This window comes from Falco biarmicus, chromosome 5 (assembly GCF_023638135.1).
Source record: "Falco biarmicus isolate bFalBia1 chromosome 5, bFalBia1.pri, whole genome shotgun sequence".
NCBI lineage: Eukaryota > Metazoa > Chordata > Aves > Falconiformes > Falconidae > Falco > Falco biarmicus.
Genome location: NC_079292.1, coordinates 58747344 through 58767412, shown reverse-complemented (window position 1 = coordinate 58767412; position 20069 = coordinate 58747344). Strand labels below are relative to the sequence as shown.

At 43.8% G+C, this 20069-nt stretch overlaps 1 protein-coding gene across 3 annotated transcripts in view; it reads right to left on the bottom strand.

The window, feature by feature from the left end:
- RBFOX2 (RNA binding fox-1 homolog 2) overlaps positions 1 to 20069 on the bottom strand; it is a 174269-nt gene that overhangs the window by 133135 nt on the left and 21065 nt on the right. For all 3 annotated transcript variants that reach the window (XM_056340177.1, XM_056340181.1, XM_056340174.1), the window contains exon 2: positions 3839 to 3889. In XM_056340177.1, the coding sequence (XP_056196152.1) occupies positions 3839 to 3889 (51 nt within the window). The remainder of the gene's footprint in view (positions 1 to 3838; positions 3890 to 20069) is intronic.

Here is a 20069-nt window from a genome sequence, read left to right as displayed (position 1 = left end):
CGATACCTTGGGCTGCAGTCTCATCTACATACACGAGAACAGCAAGTCAGGCCTGGGTGAGCGCTCAGAGGGAAAACCAGCCACCGAAATTAAGCTGTTGAAAGAAGTGTCACTTGTGATAGGTAACGATGTTTCCACCACATTAGTACCAAGCCAATGGCTCAGTTTGATTTAAGAATTGTACACACAGAAGTACAAGCTTTTAAAAAAGGCTTCAAACCAATATCCTAACCCGTTGTGATAGCTGAGGATCACTTTCCATAACAAAAGAGGTGTAATAGCTCTAACATCCTGACCCAGTTCTGGTGTGTGTAATTATCTCCTGCTTCCACAAACCTCCCTCCTCCTCTCTTCCCTTCAGTGGCAGTTAAACAAGGTGTTCTTGCTCATTTTGCTTCCTGTTGGGGAACAAAATTATTCTGTGCAGCTGCCAAATTCTGCCACAGAAGTGCCAGCATTCAGCACTCAAATTTCAGATATCATGTCTAATACATTTAGACATGAAAAGCACTAGAGCAATATGACATAGGCCTTGGCTATATATAAAATGAGCTGGTATCATTAGCATGAAATAGCTTTCTGGAAGCTGAGTATTTATTCGTGACAAGTTTGTCTAAATGTAAAAGTTACATCAGTATAGCTGCACCAGTCATTTTCCATGTTGAGACCAACTCATAGTACCTCAGAGCTGTTTGTCACAGCTTGGGAAATGAAGCAAGGAAGACTTGGTTCACTGCATTTTAGGCAGGCACTCATGTTATGAAAAAAGAAACACCATTTTGTTGGCCGGCCCAGTAGAGAGAGAAAAACCTGAACAGCCCCCAGAGAATAAACTCTCCTCACCAGAAGACTTGGTTCTCATCTCAGTTAACAGTGTTACACTAAAACTTTCCCTTATTTTCCTTTTACTGAAGACTTCACCCCTGCCATCAGCCTCGCTCTGGGGAAAAGGAGGAGCATCCTGCCATTCCTGTACGTGCATTAGACATCCACAGAGCAAACCCTGAATTCTTAACAGTCCCAGAGAGCTCACCAGCTCCTTACATGGCTGTAACGTAGACCTAGTAGAGCAACGCTTCAGCAGCGGAAAGCCTTCTCTTTTTAGGCAAACTTACACTGTAATGATTTAGCACACATGCTCCACCAGGCCTTGTCACCACAAAAAGTCCAATAAGCCAGCACTCTGGCAAGGCAGGTGAGGGACAAGGGGGCTACATGACACCCCCCAAAGCTCTGGGTCATCATAAAGCAAGCATACAATACCAGAATAAGAGGAACATGGCCTTGAGAAACGCATCTCATTTGCCTCAGTGCTGCTGCCCATGTGTGATGTTGACAGAATACTTGAATATTTGGAAAAGGATACAAAATAAACTTTGTACTGTAGACCTAAGCATTCCCAAATGGCCAAAGTAAGGACTCAAACCAATCACGTATTTCCATTGGCAGGAAGAAAAACTACAATAATCTGGAACATCTGGGTATGATTTAACCACTAGAGGGTGTAAAAACAGCACAGTGAAAAGTTTGCCGCCAGCAATTAACAGCATTTAGAGCTTGAAGGAGCAAAGACCTACAAACAAGTGAAGGAGTAGGACGTTACATAAAGTGAAAGAAAGGGTAAGTTATTTCCACAGAATTTCTAGCAGGCCTACTGTCATCACATGATAAGAAGCCCTAAAAATAAAACTCCGCTTTGCTACTTCTGCTAAAGGAAAATACCGTGCTTTTAAAAAGCACAGCACAAGTATTTACAGCAAAGAACTGCAATGGGAAAGAGCAAGATAGAGACTTCCACTCACTAGCTTAAATCCAGCTCCTAACCTAAGGAAATCTGACACAATTGCTCCTGCATCTCATGATCACTTTGTTATAAGGTCAGGATCCCTGCACCTTATATTCCTGCACCACTTCCTTCCTCCTTCCCCAGTGCAGAATGGCAGGTGATGGATCAGCCACTGCTGTCTCTCCCACACCAGCCCCAGTCTGTAGCAACAGAAAACTTCTTTCTCTGTTGCTATCATGTCAGAGGTTCCCAATCAGATTAGCTAAAAGCCTTGAAACCTCATTAGTGAAAACCAGACCTGAATTTAAGCCACTTCAGGGCCTAAAGCAAGACAGAAGGACAAATACCACACATGAAGATGTTACCAAGAGCAGGGGAAGAAAAAAAAAAGAAGGAGAAAAAAAAACCCCAGCCAAAAAAATATTTTTACAAGTATTTGCTAAAATGAAAACACCCCAGTTAAACTGAAGCTGTTTATCCACTAGGAAATTTCCATAAAGCTACCTGCCATCTGAAATATATATGCACACTTGATAACACACATTACTTCCTATGCTCACCCATACAGAGCCCTCCAGGGCTGCCCAGGCTGTAATTCTCATTTCACACCCTGGCTGCTGTAGAGCTTCCTGTGCCCCACTCCGCTGATCTGGTGACCTGCCAGCAACAGCAGTTCTGGACTTCCAAATCAGAAGAGTTAAGGGATGAGAAAGAGAAAACCTGTGAATCAAGACATACTGGTAGTCACTGAAATGATCCTGAAGACACCCTAAATGAGAAGGTACAGTGAAGCACAAAATAGGGTGCAGAGGGTACCACCAGAATGGAAAAGCTGAAAGCAGATATGAACGACCTTAAGGATCTGGGACCAGCTCTGCCTCTCAACCTAGCATACCTTACTTAGCCTGGATAGAGTAGGAACACAACTCTCACAGCATACCAGCATGTAATATTTATTTGTGCTAGTTAACAGTTTAATATATCCCAGTAGACATTCTGCATAATTTCCTCCTATACAGAAATTCATACACACATTACAAGCACCAAAGATTCAAGCTCTTCAACTGCTGAGGCTGCACTACACTGCACTTCCTTCATAAAAACATCTCCTGTTAAAAGCTGTTGCTACATACACCCAGGCCTCATCAAGATATGATGAAAATTTTCTTTATATAGCAGTACCTCAGAGTATTAAAGAATTTGAGTTTGGTTTTGTTATTTGCTCATTACTGAGATGTGCTGCGTTATTGATTTTCCGTGCATATTAATTTCCTCTTACACTGGTTCATACTCTGCTTTGCAGTAGCACTGCAGAACACTGAAAAACACTATTCTAAGAAGGGAGATTTAGCATGTGACAGTTGTATCTTACAACCCATTAAATTTCATTTGTTCCAAAGCATCTCCTCCTTCCGTTGTGCAAATTCATCAAACTGGGATTTCTCTGTCTTCTGCTAGAAGGCAAGAGAATGCTTACAGATGCAATGCACTGAACAGTATAATTTTTACTGCTGTAGAAGGAGAACATCCTGAATAAGAGCAAGGGGCAGGGAGGGGTCCCTGCAGGACAGGAAGACAAGACAAGTTCATAAATACTAGAAACAACGCAATGGGACGTGGCAGTCCCTACTCTACTAGCAAAGCAGACTCTCACAACAACTCAGTGTTGTTTTGCTCCCCAGATGCTAGAATTATAGCAATAAGTATAAAACAGAGCCGTGTGTGCGCTGGCACTGAACATCTACATTCATTAACACTGAGGAGATACAGCGGGAGCTTAGGACAGGGATTTTAAGTTACAATGTTTTTAAGAATAAAGAATTTCCTGAGCCATGGGTAATGTGGATCTTGTTTAACCCCTTACCAGGCACACTGCCACATACTGCTGGAGGCCATAAAAAACATTCAGTTTACCACATATATCTCCACAAGCATTCCGCAATAGAAAAAAACAATTTCCACTCCATAACAAGACAGCCAGGAAGCTGTCGGACAAAACATCCGTAAGTGTAGAGACGTGCGTATACACATTTACTGCAATCAGACTCTTACTTGATTGTCTCTTGCTGGGTATCCATGATAACCTGAAGTCAGAGGCTCGTTCTGCAAGACAAGAAAAAGAGTGAATGTAGGAGTTACAAGGCATAGAAACCAAGGAATTAGGCATCTGTCTTAACTCAGCCAAAAACAAGAACCTGCATGAAATGGGGGAAGATTGAGCTAAGATTAAAGTATTCTGCTAACTTCCTATTTTCCATGTAAGCCAATACACCTAAAATTCATTTTCAACTGCATATGCCAAATTGTGCAGAAGGAAAAGACAAAAAAAATCCAAAGCCATAAAGTAAGCATAAATTAATCCTACCTTACCCTCTAATTTCAGTTGTGCATAATTTTTGTTAATTTTCCAAAGAATTTTTATACGCAAACTTTATTTTAGTACCACAAAAACTTAATAAAACAGAACATAAAATTACAGAAGCTACTGCCCACCTTGCCCCGTCTTGAAGGAATGTTCCCCTAAACATTAGCCATTAAAGTGTTGATTTTCTCCTTTTCAAAACTATATTATTAATAGTTTAACAAGAACTTAAAAAGCAGTCAGTGTATCTTCAAACACCCTGGTAAACCTGAGCAATACCTCACACACTCCCAACAGGACGTCAAACCTGCAGACTTTCTTCCTTCACCCCCAGAAGGGACCCTGAGCCTACAGATTTTGTGTTATTGGCAGCCCCATCACCCTGCTCTGTGGGAAAACATGAACATCCAACACTTCTGGAATTTCTCTGTAAAACTCCCAGACTCGTCTCTATTTTAGCAGTGTAGCAAGGATTAAGATAACATACTTCACAATGCTTCCTAAGTGTTTATTTATGTTTCTTAATTTATTTTCTGTTACTCTCCGTCCAACACCTCCTATGTGAAATGAGGAGAGGGCACTCACAAGTGTCCCACATGTGCATCTTTGTCTGGGTGGAGGATAAACTAAACTAGACAAAGCCCATACCAGTTCCAGCCTGGTACCCCTGTGCATTCACAAGCAACTCCCGGCAGAATACTAGGGGGAAAGGAGGCAGCCACCCTCCACAAACAGTTTGTAAGTCTGTTCCTATCTCTTGTTATGACTTGTGAGGAGGAACTCCTAACTGCCCTCACTTTCTCCAGCAGCACTTGGGGGAAGAGGTGGGGGTGGGGGCCAGACAGAGGCCCAAGGGGAAGACCCTGACAAAACACAGCAAAACAATTCCAATTTGTCAAAAGCAACAATAATCTGGGCATGTAGCTGACAGAGATGTATGACTGCTGTCAGGAAGAGGTTTTGTTGAGATGCTTTCGGTTTTGTGCTGGGATATTTGGGTTAAACAGGCCGGCTCCTACCAGAAAGAGCTCTTCTGCCCTAACATAGGGCATGTGGCCGCTGGCACAATTTCACAGTTTACACAAGACACTTACACACAACTTCCACTAAAAAGCAAGACGCTAGTATTTCAATACAGGGATTAGCAATGCTATTTTAAGTTTATATTCATCCTCCCTCTCTTCCTTTTTACCTCAAACCTGCCCAGGGGACTCTCCATGGAAACTTGCCAGGAAACATCCAGCCTCTCTCCTCAGGCTCTCACGCTAAAGCTACAGCGGCACGCACAGTGTGAGAGCTTCAAGGACAACAAAACTTCTGGCAGCCAGTTTTCAGGGATTAACAGTAATTAATTAGGTTGACCACCCTGTGAGTACATTCTTCTCAAATACTAATAACCAGCAAGCAGGTAAAGCACAAACCCCCACAAATAATACAGAAACAAAAGAGAAGACACAGAAGTTGGAAGAAGCAAGTGGAGACTGCCAGCTACAGCACCACCCAAAGCTTTTGTGTTTTAACTGTGAACTTCATTAACAACCAAGCAACGTCACGATGAAGACGCACAGCTAAGTATTTTTCTCCCCCAATGTAAGCAGACGTTGTAAGTACTGTGATTCTCACACACACTGCAGTTTACCAACTTAGATATAAGTCCCATAAATGTCCACCTTATATCAGGAGATATGGTCTTCTCCTGAAAGACCATTCCAGGTATGCTTAATAGTACTTGTGTACACACACCTGCTAGGTCAGTACCTCAAACACACTTGTGTACCAGTCTCTCAGCACCTTGGAAACCAGAAAGATTTCCAAAGGGAGAATAAGGAATAAATGGAGAAGTTGCCCCTACAGATACCAAAGATAAGGGCAGTGAACACAAGCAGAAAGTTATAATGAAGAAAGGAAAAAGAACCTGTTATTTTGAACATGATGTTCTTCACATCAGGGACTAACAAAAGGGACTGTCACCACAAAGCTGTGGCAGAAAAGAGACAAAACTGAACTTTGTGGGATTTCCTGAAGTCAAAGGACCTGGATGCCCAGAAACCACCTCTAGAGACAGTTTTTATAAGTAGAAGCAAATCATTAGAGTGTAAAAAGGAAGAAAAAAGACAAAGATCTGAGGGCAGTCTACAGTACATAAGAGGTCAGAAAGAAACAAGAAAAGCTAAGTGGAAGGGAAAAAAAACAACCAAAAAACAGCCAGCAGTCTCCACGCTGTTTTTTGGACAACAAACCTCCCACATCAGACTAAAAATGTTTGAGGGATATGGTTATATCAGAAGGTGAAAGAAGAGGTGAAAGTAGATTACATTAGGAAAGCAAGAATTTGGAGAAAGCAGAGGTTAGACAGAGGTTAGCAGCTGGAGCGTTAAGGTCACAAAAAGGCCAAAGATATCTCTGTTGTTCATACATCGATGCTACCACCAAGTACTGAACTCTGCAAAATCCCCGCTGTGCGTATCATTGCTCTAATTGAACTTCACTCTCCAAGAGAAGGCAGGAAGCGCCTAGGGAAACCGTCTCCCGCCAATAATCTCCAGTGCTGCCAATTTTACAGGTCACTAATGGTGAATCCGGGGCCTGCTGCACGATTATTCCATACGGAGTTTGCTTTTGTTGAAAACTAAACAGAGCAAGAAGTGAAAGTGTTAAACTCCTGCAACTGGAACAGGACAGTCCAGCAACATCCAGACAGAAAGCCTCCGCTAGTTAGCAGGCAACCTAAGGCACCAGAGGCTGGGGATACAGCTCAATCGCCTCCTCTTACTGCAGATGCACAAAACTAATCTCACAAAATGGAAGCAAAAAGAGAGAGGGGGAAGGTTTGATTCTGATAAATACCCTGCCCACAAATATGGAAGGACCCTACCTTCTGGCAGCAGCCTGGTGGGAGAGGGAATCCCCAGATAACTCCATCTCTCTCACAGCTCCCTCCTGCCAATTACATTTCTCTTATGATACCAACGTGCAACCAGACATTCGTAAAGAAATTGAGTTAGGCAGCGCTAGCCTGTGAAATCAAATCAAACTGACACTGGGATGTTTCATTACTTTGTTTACCACTGACAGGCATTTCTCAGGTACTTGTGACTTGCTTTAGAGTGGGGAGAAAAAAAACAGAAGCTAATACAGTACACCAGCTTTCTGCAACACATACTGTGATTTTATTCCAACCATATCCATGATCTCATGCATGGGCTTCCACACTTCCATAAGATGTGTGAGCATAGTGGTTGTACTCCACTAACAGTCTCTGTGCTGGCCAACTGGATTTCACAGGATGAAAATCACAAGTCAGTCAGATCCTCTAAGCCTTTAACCCTGCTTTCCCTTTACCTCAAATTTCCCTCCTCCTTTAATTTCCCAGGCTTGCTAACACAAGTTCTTCTATTGGCCTGCCACAAACTGCAAGGTACTGTCTCGGGTTTACAAGGTAAACACAGTACAGCCATTTGCAGATGACTGAAGAGCAAAGGAGGCACTCCTGCACTAGCAGAACAGCCAGGCCTTGGGGCTGTCAGGTTTTTTGACACCTCTCAACTTGATAAATTTTAGAAGTTGCTGAATTAAACACATCTTGAAAACTTGAGGAATTGTCGATAAACCAGAACACCAGTAAAAAGTGATCAGCTCTGCAGGTGCTATTGACTTTTGAAAGGTCACAGATGGCTGGAGTAGAGTCAGCCCTCTAGAGGAAATGTCACACCTGTAACACCTAACCGAAGGTCTGAAAGGCCTCTTGCCCTTTCCTTAAAAATTAAACTAAATTTTACCTTAAAGAGGCAATAATTCTCTTTGACCTAACTTGACCCTGGAACAAATCAATTTTACATCAGGGACTCGCCATTTTGCCAGATGCAGCAATCAGTGAGGCCTGATTAGCAATTGTTTCTTGACAGCCAAACTAAACCCAAAACCTGCAGACTACAACTCTGCTGGTAGGAACTGTTACCTTAGTGAGTTCATCCATATTTCTGCAGCCAGAGAATCAATTCCTGCTGAATGTAAGCTTCAATTTGAAGCATTAAGTCCTTTCAGTTGCAAAGATAACCTCAGAAACATGACCAAGCAATCTCTTCCCTGGATCTGTGGCATGCCTGCTTTCCTGACAATGCTGGGAAAAGTGAAGTTAATACAATTCCTTTGAGTTTCACAACTACCACCTTCCAGATCTGAACAACAGCAGCAAAACCAACAGAACAGCTCATCTACCTCTCCTCTGACTACCCCAAGATCTACTGGTAGCGCAGCAGCCTGGTGGCTTGGACAGAAGTGGCAAAGGCTCTGGAAAGCCAGAAACCCCTGGACTACACAGAGCAATGAAATAAAGGCAACAAGAAATTACTTGTTCCTCCTGAAAGCAAAATGAGATTTTGAAGTGAGATACCACAAGCTACGCATTTATCAGACTTGTGTTAGACAAACAGAAGCTGGGGAAAAAAAAAAAAACAAACAGAAAAAAAAACAAACAGAAGAGAAAAAAACAGGGGGGAAAAAAGGCTGAAAACACTGGCAACAAAGCTATTAATCTAAAAGTGACAGTTGCGAAAAAGCAAAGCTCGCAAGCCAGACAGAAATCCAAGCACTGTTCACTACAGCCCAGTGATTTCACCATCTTTTTTGCTTTTTCTTGCATGGCAGAAAAGACAGAAACCCTGTGCTGGGGGAGGTAGGGGTCTTGAAAAAGGCTTTTTAGTACTTTTGTTAGTACTCTGCCACAGTTAAACTGTAAATGACTTGACCTTAACAGTTACCAAGAAAATACGTAATTCTTCATCAGACCCTTATTGCAATTTATTGCAAATCCAAATTATTGCATACAAACAAAAAGGAAACACCCATTTCTTTGTCCAAGCATATCTAATGCCTTCAGTCTGCTTTGTCAATTGTGTGTGCCATCTCCCTACCCCAAACTGTCTGTGGATAAAATTAATGAGAAAAGTAGCATCTAAGGGTGAATTACCAATTATTAATGAAAAAATGAACTAAAGTAGTTTTTAAGCGGATCTTAATGTCACCCATCTCCCTCGATACTTACCCTAATTTGATATATAGCTCTTGCTAATCACTCTGCAGTTCCAATAACTGCATCTATAGTGTGGGATGCTTCCCCTTCAGCTGTCTTCACTTTCAATTAAACTTGCTTCTCAGCTTTGGCCCGTTTCCAGACACAGAGACATCATCTAGCAAAGGACTTCCATTTATTTGCTTCCTTGTTAGTATCCTGACATCAACAGTCTGTATGATTTTCTAGATGAAAGTACAGGACTTATATTTTATTCCTTACCCACCCCTTGTACACTTTCCTTACCCCTTGTACACTTTCTTTAAAGTGTACAAGGGGACTAAAAGCCCGAGTGTTTGATGAAAGGTGCCACACCAAGTACACTGTGCTGCTGCCGCCCTTGATGGTTGGGAAGACACAGGCCAGCTAGCACAGCCCTGGCTTCCCAGGCCCACCCAAATGACTGCAGCCACTTCTTGAGGGACAGAAAACCAGCGGTGCCACCGCCCGTGCAGCACACTGGCCGCAGGGGACTGATGCTGGCAGCTGCACCCATGGGAGCATGCAAGCGCCCACTGGCTCCCCCGCCCCAGGGCCTGGAGGCCAGGGCCTAGCGGAGGCTGGGATGGAGGCCCATCCGGCCCCTCTTCCTTCCTGGAATTCTGGCCCTGTTGCTGCAGCAACGGCGGCCTCTGGCCTGGCCCCCCCCACCCCGCTCCAGGTTTCCCCTTCTCCTAAAAATATCTTTTTTCAGCAGGAGCCGGCAGGACACCAGAAGCGTGGTACAGGAGAGCTCCTGTGCTGGGCCCCTGCCACCCCACCGGGCTCCAGATCTCCCAAGGGGACAGCCGATGGCATGGCATTCCTACCTCTGGCCTCTCACCCGCTTCAGCCCCCCAGCACAAGGGGGTCCCTGCCCTGGGCACCCACACCAGCCTCAAGGCTTTTCAAACCCATGTCTCTCCCACCCAGACACCCTCCCCTGCAGCGGGGACACGGCAGCCCACAGCCCCCGGCAGCCCTGAACCCACTGCGGGGCCCGCAGGCCCAGCTGGAGGGAGGCCAGGCCCGCCAGAGTCTCCCTGGGCGGGAAGCCCAGTGACACAGTAAAGATGAGAAAGGAAGGTGATGTCAGATTAATAAAAATAGCCTTCTGCCCCAACCAGAGTTTGAACAGTTTGGAGCAACTAACCAGGCAAGCCCATGACCTGACCAGCAAGACAGAACAGGGCGACTTTGGGGGCGGCTGCATCCCTGTTAAACAGAGCCCCAGCGAAGCTGCCCGAACATGTCAGCGTGATTTCCTGTATTTGAGATACATATTTTCTTAACTACAACCTCCTGGCACTTCTGTTCCACAAAACCCTATACATACTACAGGAACAGTAACTGTTTGGTATAGCAGAAGGGAATACACATAAATGTACCTCTGACCAAACCACACAGAAAGATGGTATTTAAACTTCCAGGTCCGTTAAAAATTTCAGTATGCAAAAAGTTTACAAGTGCACACTCAGGTTTTAAGCTGATAGCATCCGTATGAAGTTAGAATACGGACGTCTAATTTTGCAGAAAGAAGGGGGACTTTCATACACAGAAAGCACTTCCACAGCTAAAATGGAACAGCTAAAAAAAACAAACTCTGTAAAATACTTTGATAACAATACAGATTCTTCCCTGACCTTTCTTTCTTTCCTCTTTTTTTTTTTCTTTTTTTTTTTTTTTTAAATAATGAAAGTAGCTTTCTGGAGATCAGAAGCAGCTTTCCAACAACTGAGTTTTTAATTTTCGAGACCAACCAAGAGGTGTTTTCAGCTTCCAAAAGATATGAGATTTCATTAATTTAGTGTTATTTCAACATGCAAAACACACTTCTTTTTTTTTTAACTACATACAGCACCATCCTCTTTATGCTCTGGGCATAAAGGAAATACAGCCTGCTTCTGCTGGTCCGTGACCTATGTTGGCAACAATAGATCCAGTGTGAGTTAAAGCCTCTGGGAATACTGTGCACAGCGTGACGTCTATGATCCATCAAATGCAAGGACACTCTGCATGCACAGAAGTCAATAGCACAGAATATTGATTTCCCTCCTCTTTTACTACGCAGAAGCATTTTTAAATGGCAGCTCATCTTCACTTCTACACTTCCCCAACAGGAACAGGACAGGGCTCATAACAAGGCTTTAAAATCCAGCACTGGGGGCACCTTTGGATCCCATAATTGTTGTATGGGGCTAAGGAAGCATTTCCCACATAATTCATGCTAAGCCACTCATTACAGGGCAACATGCTCGCGGCGTGAAAATCTGGCTTGCTCAAACATGACAGCTACAAGCTTTTGCAAGGTGAAGAGGACTATAGAGGTTTGTCTTAGTAGATGGCTTCATTACTTCTGCTTTCTAAAAAAACAGGATGGAGAACACGGGAAAGAACAAGATGAGGGAGATGACAGACCTCAGATCCATAAGGGAAGTCAGTTGATCACAAGCTTCTTGGCTGATTTTACTGACACTCAGAAGCTGTTGTTCAAAGGCTAAAAGGAGAGTACTCCTACTTTCCAGAATGAAATAATATGTTACATTACCTGCAGAAGAGAAGGCTGAAACTTACTTCTTGGTTGGGTGTGAAGAGGCTGTGATATAAAATTGAACCTGCCTTGCTTTTAGGGAAACTGGCACACAAAAAAATAGAGGCACAACAGTACATGACTCAGACGAAATCATGCTATATACCAACTGCTGCTGGCAGATAGGTGCAGGAGAAATTTTCTGTGCCCTGGACATGCTGGCCTGATTGCATAAGCTGCCCTAAATAGTTAGAGAAATTATTTTCCCAAGTTCGCATTACAAACCAGCTTCCCTTTCCCCAAAGACATAATTTCATCAAGCAGCCTAGCCAAATGCAGTTTCATATCCGGGGCACTCCAAGTGCCCACAGCCAGCCTGAGAAAGGAGAGAAAGCAGGCAGGCTGATGGGCCAGACCTGTAATGACAAAGGGTTAAAAAGTCTGGAGAATGGAGAAAGCACAGGGCTTGGGGCACAGGGTGAAGAAAAGGCAGGCTTCAGGAGCCCCTCGGCAGCCAGGGCTGTTTCTGATTAAGCCTGCAGGATTGTGGAGCTGCACAGGAAGCGCCGGGGGGGGGGGGGCTAGGGGTCTCGGCCACCGCCATCCCAAACATACTAGAAATCTTTGTGTTCCAGCAGCACCATCTGGAAACAGTTAGCCAGAAACAACTCCCAGGCCTTCCCTCCCGAAATTTAAAAAAAAAAAAAAAAAAATTAAAAAAAAATCCATTCTTAAGACCGTTAACCCCGGCCTCTTCATCCCCCTCCTGGAAAGCTGCTCTCCCTGCAACAGTGGGAAACAAAAGGGCATCTATAAAAGGGAATGAACCCCCCTCAAGTGCTACAAGGGCAATGTGCACAGTGTGGGAGCTCCCTCTGCTCACTGGGGGCACCCCAAAGTAGCACCACAAGGGACAGAGAAAAAACAAACCCTCCGTCTCCTGGGCAGCACAATGCTTCAGAAGCAGCCACGGTGAAAGAGCATCCAGGGCACTAACTGCACCTAGTAAGACCAACGTGGGGAAAACATGGACCACTCTGCAGCTAAAATATTCCCAAATGGGAGTCACGCATGTTGAGGGTTCACCCTGAATTCTGGCCCTGTGGAAGCTCTCACTTCTGTGCTATATGAGCACATGTATGTGAGAGAAACCACTCCAGCAAAGATTAATATTCCAGACACATGCAAGAGATTTAATTCTGTTCTTAAGAGGACAGAAAGACAGTGATGCAAAGCACATCATCGTGGCAATGTTCCCCTGCTGCCTCGGAGGTAGCAAGAATCAGAAGGGTGACAGACTGATGCAGCCATTTCCAATCCCTGAAAGGGCTCCTTCTGATAAAGGGCTAGTACAGCCCATTAGTGCCTCAGCACATGTCCTGGAGACAAAGAGGGTGTCTGTCTCCAAAACGCCATTCATTAGTACTTTAAAAGGCAAAAGGAGAGGTCATGACTATTGAATTTTACCAGAATAAATCCCCACGTAACAGTTTGTTAGAGAGGTACTCCCCTTCCAAAGGTTGCCATCTCCACGATGAAGGAAAGCCTGCAGGGCTTTTACCATTCCCTCCTTGCCTTTACCTTTATTCACCTCTCCCACACACATCAGGATTTTTCAGGGTTTTTCTTCTAATTAGACACCCAAGTGCTACACACTTACCTACAAAAATGTAGAAACATACCAAAACAAAATCAAAGCTAACCTTTCAACATCCCAATTAAGCAATTACATATGAAAAGTAACTTGAGTGACTTCTGCTACAACACAATGCCATTTCACTACAGAAAACACACCTCTGCTTTTCTTCTGACACCCATCCTGTAACTGAGCGCCGCCATCTCTTTATAGGCCACTGACAGTCTGGATGGCATGTGGCCACATGCCAAGGCCCTCCATAACCAGGGTGCAATTCATAAAAATTAAAAAAAAGAGTCTTAAAATAGCAGGTTTTCTCAGCCATTAACCAAGGACTCCTTGGAATCCACTGCTGTTACATAGATCTCCTCACTGATCCTGTAAAGCTAACTACTGCTAAACATGATTGCCCCAAGATGGTAGCACAGTTGCGGTCACACCTTACTGACCATATAAAAAGGGAGAAATCCTGCCTAAGCTACCAGAAATACCCACCCTAGACAAACTGTCCAGCATGGCAGGCTATAGATGATGCTCTGACCTAGTCAAATAACTTTTGCTGGAGGAATGAAGCAACCCTGTGTAGGCAATTGTCACAGCTAAAAAGGGGTTAGAACAGGGAGGAAAGCAGCACTAATCAAAGAATCTCCATTCCTCCCAAAGGATGAACGGTTTTGAGAGGAGTTTCAGTATGTGCTTTGCTTCAAAGTTTTAAGAGAAAGGAAGAAAGACCTGCCCTTCATTTGGAAGGTCACATCCAAACAGTCGGGACAGTGCTCTGCACAGAGGAAGATTCAAAACAAAACATGACTCACCCCAACTATGGGGACAAAATGAGGCATTTACAGTAAGTTACTGTTTCCATCTTGTTGCACACAGAAGCAAGACAAGCCACTCTAAAGGCGTTTCTAAGAAAGATCGTGTTACTGTGGAAAGCAAAATTATCCAGCGAGGTGTCTGTAAGTGGTCTGAATTCTTTAGTTTGGCCCAGATGGGAGTACTAGCCCTGTTTATAAGGGAAAAGCTGCTGCTGCCTGGGCCGAGAACTTCATGTATTAATGGGTAAATGAAGTGAGACACCATCAGCAGTCTTGGCCATGGGATATTCTTACACCATTGTACATCCTGCATTTAAATACGGCCGTCAACCACAAAGAAATATTGTAATTGAACAGCAAGAGGTCATAGGAACAAAATCGGGCCTGTGAAAGGTCAAGACAGGTGCCAGGGATCTTTGCAGTGACTGCAGCATTAAAGCACCAAGCTGTTGCACCCCAGGCACCTAGGAGGCTGCAAGACCTGTTCAGCAGAGCCAGACAGGAGATAAGACACAGTTCTTGCTTGCAGCATCCCATAAGCCTGCAATGCATTTCTCTCTTTTTACCAGCTTTAGGTTTATTTAAAGCGCAATAAGTTGGCAGAAACAGCAGATAACCTCCTTACAGAGCCTCAGTTCCACCCTATTGTCTTTATGGATAGTCTGAAGCCACTAGAAAAAGACCCACACACACCCCTCAGGAGGTCTCAAAACCCCCGGATTGCACATTCCTGCCAGCACCACACAAAAGCATCAAAGCCCCCTCCCGTCCCTGCCTGCAAGACAATGTAATAAGCAAACAGCTCTACCAGCCGTGGAACTAACTGAAACTAGTTCTTCACAGATTCGTACCCTCTGCCCCCTGGCTGCTTCCCACCCCTGCCTCCCGCAGCTATAACCACAGCCCCCCTCACCATGTCCCCTGCCACGGTCCCGCCGGGCAGAAGGGAGCACACAGCAGGCACGGCCAGACCCATCTGTCCGCCTCCTCCATATGGAGTGCGTAATCCATAAATCATGACCACCTTGCCCTCTGTGGGGAACTTGTCTGCATCCCTCCCTGCCCCTACTCCATCACCATTTTTCACAAAGCTTTTAGGAAGGCAGTAGCATTACAATTCTACCAACTTTTAAATGTGATTGAAATTACCAGTTGGTTTGTACGTGTGCATGCGTGGGAAAGAATTGTCACAGAACATTCACCTAAAGCTTGTTTCCTTCACAATTTAGTCTAAAAACCTCTTCTGTGTGCAATCCCTGGAGACGACTTTGCATTAAGAAGTTACATTTCCCTCCCTGAGCCTACAAATGCAGAACAGAAGAGATCTAAAAAAACCTCGGCTCCTGAAATTACAGAATCATGTATCTTCCTATGCAGCACATTCAGATGAGAAACAAAGGAGCCACCCTCCCACCGAACACACAAACATCTTAAATTAGGTACAGCAAAACCGGCAGTATGGCAAGTTCCTGAACTGGAACAGACTGAAGGCACCATGTCAAACAGCAGACCAGACGGCCAGTCAAAGCTTCAAAACATGCCAAAGCACAACTTGCCTTTTTTGTTTTATTTCAATGTTACTTTGTCAATATAGCCAACATTTTTATCCAAAGTGCTAGATAGTTGCAGCCCTATAAATTCAGTGCTATTTACTCCCTCCTCCTGCACACTTGGTAACAACTGCTCAACCCAAGTATAAAGAGATTAAAACTCAACTCCCTTGAGCTAGATAGTGATGCAAACCTTCTAAGAGCATGTTTTTTACAGTCAGATTAAGCCAACCTCAAAAGTCACACTACCAAAGGGAATCGCCCTGTTTTTTCCCCTCCTGCTCCCAATCATGCAACCCTGCCTCATCTCTTGCATGCACAGTAGGGATCACAGAAGAACATGGCAAGTCAGATCAGCTTGCTGATCCTCCTGCAAATTAATCCCTCAAAAAAGGAGAAGGATTAGCTTCATGAACAAAGGTGGTCACTACAGGCCACGTAATCCCTAACACCTGGTACATGGGAGTGTGTAGGACCATGTGGTTGGAGTCAGGGAGAAGGCAGGGCTCCTCTTTCAGTGAAAGCATAGTCTTAGATCAGCTTAAACCAATGATGAAACTGCAACAGCATGCTGACAAGCCTCCTTCTAAGAAACTACCAATCCCTGACCTCTATGCATTTCAGAGCCTTTTACGCAAGCATCATTAACACTGCTTTAAGATTCAGTTTCTGGTCCCTCGAAAAACTGATCATAAGAAACATCAACCAGTCATCCGAGGCAGCAGAAGCCTTATTTCTGATCGCATTTCATGGCTTCCCCTCCTCATGCCAAAACATCTCCAATACAGCCAAACTGGACATGAGTGATGTTTGCTCATACCTTTCCCCTTTCCTCATCCCTCACAATCAGGGAGCAATGAAGTCTGCTGCTGCTCTACCAAAGACCAGAGCTGCTTAAGTGAGTTCTCATGAGCAAAGGGATACTCTATAGATAGTATCCATGAGTATCTAAAACCCAACTGTCATGCTTAGTCTGTTACTTAGAATTGTGAGAATCCAGAAAGGAAAAGGCATTTTTATCAATTAAATCTACCCACACTTGGTAGCTAGTTTCCAGATCAGTAATCAGGGAAGACCTATAAAAATTGATGCTAGTATTTTTTGCCCCACTGGATTTGTGAAAACACACCTAGACCCCTTCTGCTCTCAATGCTTTGGATTCATGGCTTCCATGACTTTCAGACAAAAAGTACTGCTCTTTGCTACAGACCCATGCACCTCTGTCACAAAGAACTGCTGAGGATTTGGCAAGACCAGCTGCAGAAGTACTGGCCAACACTTATTCTGGGGAGGATGCTGATGGCAGTTTGAGGCACATAGATGACTTCACTACTAAGCATGCTAAAAGTATGCATCCTCTGTCGTCAGAGCTATCCATATTTTAAAAATGTTCCTTCTTCTCAACCTGATGCTACAGCCTTCAGTAACAAGACCTGCACATATCCAAGAGCTGAGTGACTCTACTCCAGCTTGGAATATGACTTGGCTTCAATGATTAATGCTATTATTACCTCTCAACTGGACTACAGCATGGTGTTGACAGCACAACACTTCAGCTTTTAAGAAACTCCAAATCACACAGAAACTGGAGCTGACAATTTCATGCCAGTTCTCCATACAAATGCCTACGCAGATCTCAGGGTGAACATTTACACAGGTCATACTGCAAAACACACCACTCTTGAAGCCAAGGAGCATCACAAACTTCATCACTTTACAGGAGTGGTAGGCACATGCTTATTTCAAGTCCTCCAAAAAAAAAAAAAAAAAAAGGCAAAAAAAAAAGCCTTTCTTTTACATTAAAAAAGCTAACAGAAATCTTCAAAAACTAACATTGAAGGAGCATATATTGCTTTTCCTGAAGTGGATAGGAAAGAACAAACATCATCTCATTACATTAGCCACATTGCTTAATGTATTAGAATAAAGCACCCAAACTAAGACCACAGAAGGTAAAGTGTGCGTATATAAAATGTACATTTGTGCACATATATTACACATTTCTACACATGAACTTGACCAAAACTGAAACATAACAGACGCCTAAACCTTCTAGGCAACAACCAAGACCAGTGGCAATTTTGCAGCACTAAAACTGTCACAGAAAGGAAGAAAGGCCTAGGAAAGTTGCTGGATTTGCAGTGCACCTTCCTAGTGCCAAAAATCAAGTCTTGAGACACCAACACTACCACCTGCAGTGTATAAATGTCTGTGTCAAAATGAAGCTTGTAATCCTCCTGGGTGAAAAACTGAACCTCCCAAATCCCATCCCATATGAAGACAGCATTGCAACAGTCAGAGTCTATTGAAAGATAGTGCTGGTGCCTGGAGGATTACTTGCAGGTTTAAAGCAGCAGCAGAAGGAAAAAAATTAAAAGATGCTGGAATTTCACAGAGATGCAGCTGCTGCATGGGAAAGCTTGATACCAGCTACATAGAAAGGCACTGTACAGATTCAGGACAGAAGAGTTGAATACATGCAAATCACAGATTAAATGAGATTGCTTCTCTCCTCCACTGCTGTTCAATCGGATCAGGAGGACGAGGGAAAAAGCAAGAAATCTGCTCCTGTCTGGAAACAGTCAAAAGTCTCCTGAGGGAAGAAGGAAGGAAGGGAGGGAGGGAGGAATTTTCCCTTTCTCCTGTTGCCATTATTAAAGTCAAAATGGGTATAAATGAGAAGCTCCTAAGCTTAAAATCTTTATTATACAAACATAATATACAAGCATATTGTCCTAAGCTCTGGCAATGGCAATTCTAGCTCTCTCCTGCATCCCAGAAGCCATGTGTTACAATAAGGCTTAGCTTCTCAACTAACTACATCTAGGCCTTACCATACACGAGTCCAAGTCCATCAGCTTTTATATTTATTTCTGGAGGGCATGCTTTTGCTCACAGCAAAAGCACATTCACAAGCCCTGTGTGCTAATGGGAAACGGCAGTTCCAGACCTTCTCCCAGTTGCTGCATGAACACCACTGCAGGCTTCACACCTTTGCAACTTGTCTCCCTTTCAGTCATACAACTTTCAAAGCAGCAGAGGAAGCTTGCTGCAGACATTTCCCTCTCCTCTGTTGACAAGGAACACTACATCTCTGTCCATTCCTGCTTGTGGACAGGAGAAAACAGGTGACTTTACCCTTTGTTCCCTTCCTTCTAGCCTTTTTGATTCAATAACCACTCAGGGCTCACGGACAAAGGTAATGATCTAGGCTCTCTTGGGGGTTGTTTTAGTTCTCTCTCGGTTGAATCACTTCAAGTCTCCTCTGCTGTTTGCTGCAGAGAAGCCACAGCAAGCGATATTGCAGCCATCACTTCAGAGGTAACAACATACTCCACTGCTCCAGGCATAGGAGTCAAAGCGGGGAAAAGAAAGACAGCACATCCTTCCTCCCAGGTTGTCCATCACAGCCACACACTGCAAACTGAGGCCGGGAAGACAAGCAGCAACTCTGAAAGACTTAGCCTTTGGCTGAGGGGACGATGTTCAGCAAGAAAAGCTTTCCACTGGCCAGCAGAAAGGTGCACTCCTCCAGCATCCAGCATTTGCACTGGTGTAAAAGGACTGGGTTACTCTCTGGAAGGGAGCTCTGTTTTTGTCCAGCATCTGTCAGACCCCTGGGACCCTTTAGCACTTTATCAAACAACCCTCTGGGATTTTAGTGTAACAGCACAGGATTTTAAACTAAAAAGAAAAAAAAGCCAGCCCCTGCCACTTTGTACTCAATCATTTACATATCACTTCTACTGCGGAAATCAGTTTTTGAGGGAAATTGTTGGTCACAATTCTGATTATTACCCCTATTTTGCTCATCAGATATACTAGTTTTAAAATATCAACATAACTACTAAACAAAAATTCAAACCAATGTCAAGGCTGATTTATTCATCAAAATCACCAGAAGGAGATTCTGGACAAAGAGAATGAGACAAAGAAAGAGCTGATTTACATGATCCAATTAGAGGGGAAAACACACTCCTCTGTGCAGCCAGGAGGAGGACCTGAAACTCCATCCGACTCCATCAACCAGGACCAGAGAGCACTCTGGTAAAGGAAGCTTCCCCAGGGACCAGCCACCTGCTGTAATCGCTTAAAAAATAAAATACAGACAAACAAAGCAGAGGATCAACACAATGAAGATGGTATCAAACATACACCCAGAAGTTCTTGCAAGTAGAAATTATAATCTTCTCCAAAGTATAAAACATGCCTTTGGTAGCTTTTTGAGTTGTAATAATGCAAACAGTAGACACCATCTAAACGTTTAAGAAAAAAGTTATTCAAATTAGTAGAACTAACATCATAGGCAAATGGGAAATGGTTTCCATTAGAACAAT